Source organism: Sinocyclocheilus grahami, unplaced genomic scaffold, assembly GCF_001515645.1.
Source record: "Sinocyclocheilus grahami isolate Dianchi unplaced genomic scaffold, SAMN03320097.WGS_v1.1 scaffold409.1, whole genome shotgun sequence".
Classification (NCBI taxonomy): Eukaryota; Metazoa; Chordata; class Actinopteri; order Cypriniformes; family Cyprinidae; genus Sinocyclocheilus; species Sinocyclocheilus grahami.
The window spans coordinates 1396784-1410780 of record NW_015505588.1 but is presented as its reverse complement, the minus strand read 5'-3'; the positions used below and the strand labels follow the sequence as shown (position 1 = coordinate 1410780).

The 13997-nt window shown below is 41.2% G+C and overlaps 1 protein-coding gene across 1 annotated transcript; it reads left to right on the top strand.

Moving 5' to 3' along the window:
- The first annotated feature begins 11080 nt into the window (after positions 1 to 11080).
- lingo2 (leucine rich repeat and Ig domain containing 2) lies at positions 11081 to 13769 on the top strand. Its single transcript, XM_016232353.1, has one exon. The coding sequence runs from the start codon at positions 11088 to 11090 to the stop codon at positions 12933 to 12935; it is 1848 nt and encodes a 615-aa protein (XP_016087839.1). The 5' UTR covers positions 11081 to 11087; the 3' UTR covers positions 12936 to 13769.
- The last annotated feature ends 228 nt before the right edge of the window (positions 13770 to 13997 follow it).

Genomic DNA, 13997 nt, shown 5'->3' with positions numbered 1-13997 from the left:
TTAGGCGGCAGGCTTTGGAGAATCGGTCTATGATGGTGAGTATGGTGGTGTTACCTTGGGAATTGGGTAGGTCGGTGATAAAGTCGATGGCGATATGAGACCAAGGTCGTTGTGGTGTCTGCAGTGGTTGTAGCAGGCCGGCCGGGAGTTGTCTGGGTGACTTGGAAGTCTGACACATGATACAGTCCTGGATGAATTTGGTGGTGTCGGTCAGCATAGTGGACCACCAGAATCGATTCTTGAGCAGGTGAACTGTGACAGTGATTCCAGGATGGCCTGAGCTGGGTGTAACGTGTACCTGAGAGAGCAGTCACTGTCATTGGGGTTCCGGCACATAAGTGAGGTTGGCAGGGCATTCGGGAGGCGGTGGATCTTGGAGATTCATATGTTCAATCTCAGTCATGATATCCCACTGTACAGGTGCCACGAGAAGGCTTCCAGGTAGGATAGTGTCGCTAGAGGTGGCTTGGACTCTTTCCTCGGTTTGCCGTGAGAGAGCGTCGGCCTTAGTGTTCTTGGAACCCGGTCTGTATGTGACGGTGAACCGAAATCTGGTGAAGAACAACGCCCACCTAGCCTGTCTGGGGTTTAGACGTCTAGCCGAACGCAGGTACTCCAAGTTTTTATGATCGGTTAGGATGGTAAACAGGTGAGTGGCCCCCTCCAGCCAGCACTTCTCGAGCGCTAGTTTCATGGCAAGAAGTTCACGGTTGCCCACGTCGTAGTTCTGTTCGGTGGCGCTCAGTTTGGGGGAGAAGAAAGCACATGGGTACATCTTAGCGAGGGAACCATGACGCTGAGATAGTATAGCGCCTACCCCGGTATTAGAAGCATCGACCTCCGCAATGAATGGGTGTTCTGGGTCTGGATGTCTGAGAATAGGGGCAGTAGTGAACCGAGTTTTTAATTTGTCGAAGGCCAGACGTGACTCTGGGGACCACTTCAGTCTGGATGTGTGACGTTTGGTCATGGTAGTCAGAGGGGCGGCGATCGAACTGAAACCCCTGATGAATCGCCTGTAGAAGTTTGCAAACCCCAGGAAACGTTGCAATTCCTTGACTGTCTGAGGTTGGGGCCACTCCAACACTGCCTTGACTCTCCTCTCGTCTATGGCTACCCCCTCCTGACTGATAATATACCCGAGGAACGAGATGCTAGTTCGGTGAAACTCGCACTTCTCAGCTTTGGCGTATCCCTCCAAGAGATGAGTGGATTGTGAGTGCGGAGCCAGGGCAGTCCTAGGATGATAGTGTGATTGGGCGAGTGGATGACGAGGAATCGTATGAATTCAGAGTGCAGGGTTCCAACATGTAATTTGACTTCTTCGGTGATGCTTAAAATCCTCCCCTCTCCAAGGGGCCGTCCGTCTAGCGCCTCCACTGCCAGGGGAGAGTTACAAGGGGCCAGTCTTAGTTTGTGGTGCAGAGCGAATTCATATGAGGCAAAGTTACCAGCCGCTCCAGAGTCTGATAGAGTGGTGGTGGTAATTGTAGTGTCATTAACAAGCAGTTTGACTGGTAATTTTATGCTTGAGGCAGAGGTGGTCATGCAAGTATTTAGACTCACCGATCGGGAACTGGGTGAGGGACGAACTGGGCAGGAAGTCCTCATGTGTCCTGCCTGACCGCAGTAGAGGCACAGTTGATTCTGCATACGGCGTTCCCGTTCCTCGGGAGTGAGATGCGTGAATCCCAACTGCATGGGTTTGGCTCTGCTGGTGGTTTCTGATGCGAAACGAGGCGTGGCTCGGGTAGAGCGTCGAGAGCGGATCAGATTGTCTATTTGGATAGTAAGATCAATGAACTCACCCAGGTTTCTTCCCTCATCTCGGCAGGCCAGTTCTGACTGTAACTCTGAATTCAATCCTCTCCAGAAACAAGAGCTTTAGTGTGTCCTCCACCCACACAGTCTGAGCCGCGAGAGTGCGGAAGGATAGAGCGTACTCAGCTGCTGGCTTTCCTCCCTGAGAAAGGGTTAACAATTGGTCGCCCGTGCTTCTCCCCTCAGCTGGGTGTTCGAAAACCTCGCGGAAATCTCGAAGGAATGCTTCGAAGGTGGGGAATGCTGAACCATCCATCCTCCAGACTGCGGTGGCCCAATCCAATGCTCTCCCGGTGAGTAGTGAGCAGATGAAAGCAATGCGGCTAGAATCTGTGGGGTAAAGCGAGGGCTGTTGGTTGATGAAGAGCGAGCACTGAAGTAGGAAGCCCTTGCATTTGGAAAGGTTCTCCATCGAACTTCTCAGGGAAAGCAAGTCGTGGGCTGACTGGAGGTGTCTGAGCAGGCTGTGGGTTACTGAGGACGGATGGCGGATTAGACACGGCTCCGGGGGGTGATATGCTGATGCCTTGCAGTGCCTTGACGAGCTCCTCAGTCGATGTGGTGAGCCGATTTAACTGGTGTTGATGTATGGCGAGCTGTGAGGCCTGAGCAGAGAGTTCTGTCGATAATTGTAGGAGCGCTGCTGGATCGCTGTTTGGCGAAGTCTTCTGTTGCGACACACCAGAAGGGTTTGGATCCATTTGCAGTTTATTAAGAATAGTCAGACAATACAGGGTCAAATACCGGCAAGGCAGAACAGTAGGGACAAGGCAGCGGCAGAATCGTGAACCAGGCGAGAGATCGGGGCAGGCGGCTAGAGAACAGAGTCCGGGTGAAACAATCCAAGTCGGGGCAGGCAGATAACAATCAGAGAAACAGGAAACAGTCCAAGATCAAAGCACAGAAAACAAAACACGGGTATAACGCTCGGAAATGACAGCCGGGGCAAATCAAGACTTCGCAAGGAGTTCGTGAAATGGTGTGGCTTATATATGTGTGTGTGTAAATGAGATGCAGGTGTGATTGTGTAATCAGGCCCAGGTAAGAGGGATGATGGGAAATGGAGTCCGAATGGAAGATTGCTAATATTCTGGGGACAGTTCCCTCTAGTGGTGCGGAGGAGGCGGTACGGGAGCCTCCTCTGTAACAATATCAGTCGTTTTTCATTGAATCTGTTCAATGTAAATACATTTTACAAGAAAATATGTCAGCTTTTCTACTTAAAAAGTTTGCATTAATTCAAATATTATTTGCTGGTTCTTTGTAATTGTTTGTGCAAATTACTAGCAATTTGAAAGAGTGGAAGTTGTTTCAGTGTATACAATTAAATTGCTTGTGTAGCATTTTATTACCTATATTTAACATAAAATGTTTATTTTAGTCAGAATTATTGCACACATAATTTACTGAATTAAGTCTTAGTTTAGTAGAGCCTTGCTTATAGACATAATATAAAGGATTCTTATGTCTAGGATAGCTTGGTTTGTGAAACTTTTCCACAGCAGCTCAGTCAGAAATTCACTACTGTAAAGTGATGTGACTAGCATTTGCACACAAACATGATTAATTGATAACCAAATCAGTTGTCACTCATTTTCATTATCGATTGTTATCAATTTTATTGATTTATTGATTGGTTATAGATGTTGCAGTCCTATTCCTAAGTCTTATAATGACTTAATTACAATATTTATTAAATAAAACTAAATTGGTGCATTGACACCAAAAAGGTATTGTAGCCAAATGTGATGCACGGTTTTTGTGTTCTGAATGTGAATGCATGCTAGACTCTATCAGTTCTTTTTTTATTTCATCAATTCATTTTTCATGGGAACTATTTATTTTAAAACAATGAATTAAGAAACATACCATTATGCTTGACACAATGAACAAGTTGAACTAATTTTATTTAAAAAAATCACCAAATAATAAGGAAAGAATGAGCGTAAGGAAATGGCAGTTGAGTTTCACTCTACTTCTTGGCTGCACTCTTAACAGGGTTATCGGTGAGAGGAACAAGAGAACCGTCTCTCTTCCTCTATTACTTTATCACTAATTAACGCAAGCTCGTTCCTCCTGATGAGCTCTGTGTGAAGTGTATGGTTGGTCGCTGCATAATTAGTGGGGTTTTCAGATTTTGCCTTTGATTCTCACAGTCAGAGATGCTGATCCCACCTCACTTCTTCAGCGGGAGCGGCCAATTGTGCTGCTGCAGCAATTGGAGCCCCTCACAAGGGGTGGTGAAAAACTGTAAATTGCTCTTTGGGGCTTTTTGTTACCCAGTATGAAATTCACCTCACAAAACAGATAAATAAATCAAACTCCAGGTCAGAGACAGCTTTAGAAAAGCAGAGTCATCAAAAATGCTAATTTACAATTTACCATCCCATCAGTTCTGTCCTATTAAGAAATATAAAATTATATATATATATATTTAAAATTACAAAATATATGTAATATAATAGAAATATAAAATAAATACTACAGTTTTTATTGTGCTTATACTGACATGCTTTTCCTTATCATTTTATTTTTATTAGTATTAGTAGTATACAATAGTGTTCTAAATTTTGGGCTTGGTATTTTATTTATGTTTTTATTCATTTATTTATTCATTCATTTATTTATTTAAAATATTGATAATTTTGTGTTTTAAAAAGTAAAGAGTAAGTAATACAGATATTAGAAAACAAATATTTGTGTTTACAAAAGCATTTCGCTACCTATCAAAACATCCATCTGTCAGTAAAAAAAAATTCCAGTAAAATCGATCGTTTTGCTGAGGATATCTTGGATTAAAAGGCATTCCCCTTGGCCTGTCAGTCAAACTATTGGATTAAAGGGTTGTGTATTTAGGAATCAATGAACTTGTCATTTCTGCATTAGTCAATCTGGTATTGGTATTTTCAATTTATGTGCAGAGGTGCTTGTGATTTGGATGCTGTGGAAACTCACTTTGTAAATCGGAATCAATAGTAGGAGAAATGGATTTATTTTGGTCAAGGTGCCACTGGGGTTTCCTGTCCACTTCCTTGAACCGCTGCATGTGGTGTTTAACAGCCTGCTGGAGAGTTTCTCAAATGCTAACAATATTGAACCTCCAACAAGTGGCTAATAGATGTGACATCACAATATCCTTATACTGCAAACCTGCTGTAGCCGTTCTCAACCTAGAAGATGACATTTTGATAAAGTTCTCCGGAGTTCTCTTTACAGATGAGTTGCAAGAAACTTTTGAAGAATTCTTCTTTGGCTCCTCGTTACCAGTGGCTGTGATGATATCACACAAGCCTACTAAAATGTTAAGGGCTAGATGTTCACCTTTCCTCTGTTTTAACCTCTAAGTTAATTACCTCTTTCCTTCAGGGTAGCATCGTTAGAAGATATGAGACTCATTACAATAAAGCAATGATTTAATAACGTTAACAATTATATTGATGTGAACACTGAGCTTACTGCTGGGACAGAGCTGGTAAACGAAGATGTCCATGCCAATGCTGATTATATTTACTGGAATATTTTAACCTAAAACAACAAAACATAATTTGTGAAATCCATATGTGTTTGTATTATTAGAGTAAGCATATAGCAAACAAGCTATGCTCACCAGGATGGAAATCTCACTGCCTTTGTTTTAACTTGTTGTCTTCTAAAAAAACACTAAAAGTGTGAAAAGGAAAAAAAACATGCTATTTTAGGCTGTACTTCTAACACATATGTTTGTGTGAGGTGGTTGTTTCTCTAAAGCTTAATGTCCAGCTGAGGCAGGTGTGTTGTGTATATGCGTTAATGGGAGTGGAAAAAAACAACTGAAAAGTATCTCAAGCTCTGGCCTAGAACTTACAGTTTCCTTAAGTGAAGTCTTAGCAAACCACTGTGTAAAAAGCATTATGGAATATATAATGTATGTTGATATTTTATATTTATATTTAAATAATATGGGAGTGACCATGCATGCAAACACGCTGTAACCACATTCTTTACGCATGATTATATTTAATTCTGTGTAATTTTTCCAGAGCTTTACCATGTTCACTCGCAGGCCATTTGAATATATAATGTAACTATCAAGCCTTTTCTTGGTGAAGTAAACAAAATATATCCACAGGGCTCTTGCAAGGTGGCCATCATATTAGGTGGTTCACATCAAAAGGACCAAGATAGTCTGTGAGTGGAGATAGAGCACATCCTGACTTAAAATGACATTTGTTGCTTGATTGCACAGGAGTCCAGTTTGTTATCTAAAGCCTAAAACTGCCAGGGCAAAAGACCGGAAAATGCTGGAGAGCCCATGTAAGGGTATTAGACTTGGTTCTAGTCTGGTTGACAGAGCCAAGGAGGACCATTCACACACTTTAAGCCGATCACAGCCCGGTCGGGACAAAATACATGTCCCAGGTGTTTAAATGCTATCTTTCTCTCCCTATCTCTGTAACAGGCATGCATTCACATGTCAGCACATAGAAGAGTAAATGAAATGAATTTGCAGATTGAATGGCAAGCAAAATACATCATCACTTATTGAAGAGAGCGTGTCATTCATGAAAAGGTCAAGTTAGATATTTTATAGACTACATTTAGTTTACTATGCACTGATTATGTCAAGCTTTAAAGTCATGATATCAAAATTGGCCCTATTTATTTTCTTTATACATGTTATAATGAAGCAGTTGTGAGTGAGAGCTTATGAGTGATTCATTGTTGCACTTTTTTCCAAAGCCAAAAGAAAATGTTTGTCTTCGTAAAATTTCATCATAACGACTTTCAGTTTCAGCTGATGTCACCAATACTTTTTTTTTCAACCTCTGCTCTATAAACTCATGTACTTGTTGAAGTTAACACCTTAAACTGGTTTGTACAAATTGGTTTGGTTGACTCCTAGCTTGGTGGTCTGTTGGCTTGTTTTAGAGTGGTTTTGAGCACTTTTCAGACTGGGAGAACAGGTAGACCAGCTGAAGACCCGCTTAGACAGGCTGGGAGATCATTTTAAGCTTGCTAAGACCAGCTTAGTTTTGTTTTTTCAGCAGAGATACTGAGAACTTTTCAGAGTCCAATCTAAACCCAATGGATTAATTCACACCAAATCCTACTTATTCATTTAAAAAGCATTATATTTATAGCGTTACAAAATAAGATCCAAACCATTGTGTGGAATTCTGTAATTAGCCTATCCAAACCACCTGAGATTTGAAAATGTGTTAATATCATGAGGCATGAGTCATGAACAAATGTGTTGCATGGATTTGACAAAAGACCAATTGGTCCCATATATAACTCTCCCAGATAGTGGCGATCAATACGGTATTGAATAGCTAACAAAGACGCATCTAAATTCAGCTTGGGGGAAATAGCTAATAAGATCAGTGAAAGGTTAACCTAGGTACAAGTTGTTGATTAAATATGAAGTAGTGAAGTGTCTTTGGATGTGTAAATACGTGTTTGTATACACTAGTCTGTCCGTTTCTGTGTGTATGTGCATGTTAGTGAAAGAAAGACTAATTTTGTCATCTAATAAGACTCCTGATACAAACACGGTGATGTCATGTTTGCGTTTCTTCACTGTGAGCACCTGCTCTCTTGGAGATGCGTGTCAACAAGCTTAATGCTTCAAATTGCTCATTGTGGGAATCTAAACATAGGCCTGCTCTATAAAGGGGGGAATGTGTTCTCGTCTTATCATACTAAGTCTCATTTATTCTGTTTCGTTTCAGGGCATAATTGGCAACGCTAATAAAGCCAGAAATAAACAGGACACCAAATTCATTTTTTGTGATGATTAGCATATATTTTGGTCAGGTAAAACAGACACTCTGTCTAAACATGGAACAGTTGTGTCTTTTTTTTTTTTTCTTCGTGTTTCTGTTTTTGCTCTGTTTCACTGGTCATTCTCTGGGTAGAGGTAAAATTAGGGTGACCATACGTGCCATTTTCCCAGGACGGGTCCTGGCCAGGATTTCTATATTGCCTAAAATATCTAGGTTTTGGCTTCGTTTATGTGTGCAGACCGATTGGTGTATGACATCAAAGTACCATATAGACGGTTATGCTTTCGAAACGCTCTCGAGGTACTTTGATGTCAAACACTGATCGGTCTGAGCCGCACTGCTTTTAAGTCGAACACACCTAATATGTACGCGTAATTGCATCGCTTTGACCGTAGATCCCACCTTCTCACACGACATGATTGGTTCATTATGTACAATGCTTGCATGTTATTGGTCAACTACTTTTCGATCATTACCTTCAACTAGCATGAAAACAGGAAAACAAAGCCAAAACAAATCCTGGCCAGGACGCGTCCTGGGAAAATGGCACGTATGGTCACCCTAGGTAAAATACTGTCAATATTTAGACCTACTTAGTAGACCTATTTAGTATACTTCTTCTGTCACCACCACCACTCCCACCCAATTAATCTGTTACGTGCAAGAGGAGACCGTATACATTTGCTACAAATGTGATTTACTTTCTGCAGATGCGTGGCATTTCACGTCATATAAAGAGATCATATACATGTTTTAAAACTCAACCAAGCTGTGTTTTGTGCCTGCGGGGTTTCTGCACCTCTTTTTCTCTCTTTAAATTTAGTGTAGCCCATGTCACACCAGATGAGCTGCTGTGTCTGTGCACTTTTCACAACCTGTTTCACAATCTGTCTGCTTCACCAACACACACCCACACACTTACACACTACTCGTTGTTGAGCTTTGCAGATACTCATTTTTGCATTTTCTACTTGAACATCACATTGTTTTATCTTTGCCAAATGCGTAGGAACAATCAAAAAATTATGTTTACGTCATTAAACTCTAGTTCATTATGCATTCCTGACACGTTCATTTGTACTGTTCACTGAAGACTGCAAAGTTGTTGTTTTTTTATGTTAATTTAGATGATATATTGACTTAATTTATTGTATTGTAATTTCCTATGTAGAATTTACAGTGCACATGTTACAGATAACCAGGAAAAAAAATTATTTTTAATCTAGCTCTCATAAAATGTTCAAATTACATTATAGTTAATTTAAATATTGTCTACATTTACAAATGAACACACTTATAATAAATAGCACTCCTTTGATTGAATCTGTTATTACTTATGTCCTCATTTGGGTTTCTGAATTACCCTATTATGCAAACCTGCCCTCTAGAGGTCAAACATTGACATGCACATCCCACAATTCAAAGTAAGTTCATATCAGATGCAGTGCAAGTGCAAATGTTGCTATGACTTCAACACTATAATGCATCAATTACAAACAGCCATCTCAGGTTCAAATGTGACTGTGAAACTGCATATTTGCATAAACAATCAAACAAACACATGCACACTTAGTCACACTGCAGGACGTTTATGAAAGTGTCTCCACATGCATCATGTGAGAGGGCTTGTTTTTGCTGATGCACACAGGCAGACACCACTGTGACTTGACTGCAGTGAGATTTTTCACACGATGCTGAGTATACTGAGCCAAAAATAAATAAATAATCCTCAAACAAGAGAGAAGAGTAATCACGCTGCCAGGGCTTCTAAAGTCAACAGGAAATGTTGTTTGCATCCCATTTTACTAATTTAAATTACTAATTTTAAAATCCCATTTTTTACATATATTTCCAGTTTAAACAGGATATTCAATGAGAAATATTTGAGAGTGGGGCTTGATTTTGTCCATCAAGTGGTTGTCACAACAATAGAGCCTGGTAGATTAAGAGGAGGGGTTTAAAAAGTACAAGATGTCAGCCAAAAAGTAAGGTTGTTTCAAAGAATTCTAGGAAGTTGTTTCATGAGCCGTAACACAAGTTATTATATTTTGAAGAGTATTAAGACCTTCGTTCCTCAGAAAGTAAAAGAGGTTGATTTTGATTTTCATGTTGACTTTAAAATCAAGGCCTTTATGAAGGTCTGAGAATAATATCTGACAAACGTTAGCAACAGGTAAGAGTGACAACAGAAAGAGTCCAACATAAAGGTCACAAGTTTAAAAGAAACAGTACAGGTGGTTCAAAAACAAGAAGTTGCACATTTTATTGTCACCTGACTATTGTGTTTGGCCTCAAATGCAGTCAGCGTCTCTTTTAGAGGTGGGCTCACACACATAAACAGATTTTGAATTTGGATGAGTGTTGATGTCAGGACAAAAATTATATGATTCTATGATTTGTTTTGAGTCTTGCGCAGAGGTCGTATTAAGGTGAATGTCTAAAAAAGCAGTAAATGTGTTTTATTAACCTCTGAGGCCTCATTTACTCATCTTTTCCGCCTTTGTAATAATCTACATAATTGCATCTGTAATGTCTGCACCAGTGGATTGTGCCCTCCAACTATTTATATTTATGATGCGCCAGAGTGCAGTTTGGAAATCTCTATAATCCGGGTTTGTCTTATGTCTGTATATATGTTTATGCTGTTCAAATGATTAATGTAGATGTATATTCTTTGAAAGTTCTAAGGGAGATTAGAAAAAATAAAGCCAAACTTTTTATATGTTCAAGGCTGAATCCGATAAGCAAATTGTTTTTCTGTTGACATAATGAACAAAAGCTTTCAAACACCAAAATAATTTATGCTGCTGTCCACTTTGAAACTAAAATCATATTATTTAAGTTAATTAAGTTAATTGTGTAAATTATGGTCTTTGTTCTCTAAGTAATACTCTATGAATGTTTATAATTAAATTAGCATTTAATTAATATGTCTTTAACAATTACTTTGAACATCTCTTTTAAATAGGTATAATGCTAGGTACTATTATTAATGAGCATAGATTTTGTGAAAAAGATTTCGATTTAAAAAGCAGCTTTAGGAAAACTGCAAAACCACACAGAAATGTATTGGCGAGAAAGTCCAAATCTTCAAAAGTACTGAACTGACTGAGAAAGAAAAACAGCAGGACACCCGTAGGGCTGTGAATTCATGTGCAAACAATAAAGAATCAATCCATGCACATACAAACCCACAAGCAAGAACTGAGGCAGTGTTCATTTGTATGTGCATGGTTACACTAATCAGCTAGTTTTTTTTATGTGCAATACAAACAAATTCATATGAAGTCCATTGAGTGGTGTCTCCTGCCGTTTTAGATGAATCCATGTTGTGCATATAATGTTACAAGACACTAACCAGTATTGATAAGTGGGATTAAGTTTTTTTTTATTATTATTATTTTGCTAAAGATGCTACCTGTATATTACTTATGGCTTCTATGCAATGTTAGTTCATATACTAACTTTTTGTTTTTCTGTTTCTTTCAGAGCCATGACAGTATGGTGGACTGTTTGAGTCGAGTCATGCTGCACACAGCCGTGTCTTGCTGGCAGCCTTTGCTGGGGCTGGCCCTGGTGGCCGTGTTTGTGGGCTCCACTCTGGCCTGCCCCGCTCGCTGCGAGTGCTCCGCCCAGACCCGCTCTGTCATCTGCCACCGTAAGCGCTACAACGCCATCCCTGATGGAGTCCCAACTGAGACACGAATCCTTGATCTCAGCAAGAATCGCATTCCGGCCGTCAACCCTGATGACTTTGCTGTCTATCCACACATAGAAGAACTGGACCTGAGTGGGAACATCATTGCCTATGTTGAGCCTGGAGCCTTCAGCTCGCTTTACAGCCTCCACACACTGAGCTTAAAGAGTAACCGTATCAAGCTCCTCTCTCTAGGCGTCTTCTCCGGCCTCTCCAACCTGACGAACCTGGATATCAGTGACAACAAAGTTGTCATTCTGGTGGACTATATGTTCCAGGACCTGCGCATCCTCAGGTCATTAGAAGTTGGAGACAATGAGCTGGTTTACATCTCCCATCGGGCCTTTAGTGGACTACTGTCACTGGAGAGCCTGATGCTGGAGCGCTGTAACTTGACGGTGGTGCCCACAGATGCCCTGTCCCACCTGCACAACCTGGTGAGCCTACATATGCGCTACCTCAGTATCAGCTCTCTACACCCCTACTCCTTCAAGAAGCTCTTCCACCTCCGTCACCTAGAGATTGACAACTGGCCATCGTTAGATTTGGTCCCTGCTAATTCTCTGCATGGCCTCAACCTCACCATGCTTTCTATTACCAACACCAACCTGTCCACTTTCCCTTACCAGGCTCTTCGCCACCTGCCTTACCTCACACACCTTAACCTCTCCTACAGTCGTATCCGGACGGTGGAGGGTGGCCTGCTTCAGAACCTGGTGCGATTGCGTGAACTGAGGTTGGCTGGGTCTCAACTGGTGTCCATCGAACCCTACGCTTTCCAGGGCATCCGCTGGCTCCATTCACTAAATGTCTCCCACAACCACCTTGATACCCTGGAGAGGGGTGTATTCCATGCTCCTGAGGCCCTAGAGGTGCTGTTGATCAACAACAATCCTCTGGTGTGCGATTGCCGACTCATGTGGTTGCTGCAAAGACGCCATTCCATTTCTTTTGGAGACACCCAGCCCGAGTGCAGCACTCCGGAAGGAATTCACGGACGCCCCTTCAAGGAGTTCAAAGAGACCTTGCTATCCTACTACGTGACCTGCACCAAGCCGAAGATAAGAGAAAACCGGACTCAGATGGTGTCCGTGGAGGAGGGACAGTCAGCCCGTTTACACTGCAGCGCAGAGGGGACCCCACGGCCCACTATTTCCTGGGTCACCCCACGTCGGAGGCACCTGACCAACAGGAGCCATGGCAGGGTGATAGTCCACAACAACGGCTCATTGGATATCAAGGCGGCGGAGGTTCAGGATGACGGTGTGTATATGTGTGTGGCCTCTAACACGGCAGGCAATGACACTCTTATGGTATCACTGGCAGTGAAAAGTCTGGGCTCGCTGTATGCCAACAGGACCCAGCATTACACGGATTCAAGCAATGCCACTGCCAATGGTACCAACCTCCCCAATGTGACCTTTGGCCTGGACCTAAAGACTATCTTAGTTTCTACAGCCATGGGCTGTTTCACATTCCTAGGAGTGGTTCTCTTCTGCTTCCTGCTCCTGTTTGTATGGAGTAGAGGAAAAGGCAAACATAAAAACAACATTGATATTGAGTACGTGCCACGCTCAAAGTCCAATGGGACCTCTGCTGAGGAGGCGGACCAGGGTGCTGGACCACGTCGCTTTAACATGAAAATGATTTAAGACATTGAAAGTAATACCAGTAGGAATTTACCCTGATCTTTGTTTCACAAATGCTACCTGGAACAGGACTCCTTCAAACCAATGCCAGGAAACTCAACAGTCCCTAAGGTTCAGTCCAGGTTTTGGTTAAGCTTGGATTTCACTGGATGCGAAAGGGGAATAATATGTGTCAATAATGAACCACTTTCAATTTGTATGAAACCCTCTTGTTAAGAGGGGATGTTCACCAACACTCCAACACAAATTGTGTACAGAACCGATTTGTAAAATTCAAGTATTACTCTTATTTGCCGAGGCTCGCACATGCTTTCTCACTGCGACCAACAGATGATCGTAATCTGTTCTCTCCCTCATTATCCTGCGTATATGTACGTAATGCTCAGTTATGTATGTATATGTTAACATGTATAAACACTTTCTTTTGTTGCATTGTTCACGAAATGCAATGACCGCCAAAATTTGAACAGGCCTTGATTCGAAGGAAATACTGTGTGACCAAGCCATCGTCTCGCTACTCAAACTGTTTGAGGATGGAGGACAAAGGGCTTTAGCGGGTGTGAAATGTTACTCCGGGGAACATGTGTGCCGTTTGTCTACCCCAAGTTATTCTCCTGATATGAAGAATATTATATTTGTTTATAATCTGGAAAAAAAGAAGAGAGATTATTTATTAGCAAAAGGCCTTTTGTTCAAACTCAATAATACAAGGTGAAGATTTTCAAATGGTTTAAATTCATGATTTTGCTGCAAGTATACACACCATTTTTAGTTGTGTTCTTGTCCATTTCTGTGACTCTAACCCCTCATCTGGTACAAAATACAAAATGTCTCCATTTCCAGTCGATATACCATTATTCATTTTTTTAATAATTATTTTTCTTTTTCTTTCCTTCCCTAGTAAGAAATTCTGACTTTGTTGTGGTAGTTTCTCATTTTGTTGTTGAATCATTTAGATTGTAAACAGTTCAAAGTAAAAGAACAAAATACATGTATGTGGAATAAAGAATATTGATTTGTATTCTGATGTTGTATTTAGATTTATCTAATTGCATATATATAATA

Excerpts from the sequence above, each read along its gene's own strand:
- lingo2 (XM_016232353.1), top strand. The coding sequence starts at position 11,088 with ATGGTGGACTGTTTGAGTCGAGTCATGCTGCACACAGCCGTGTCTTGC.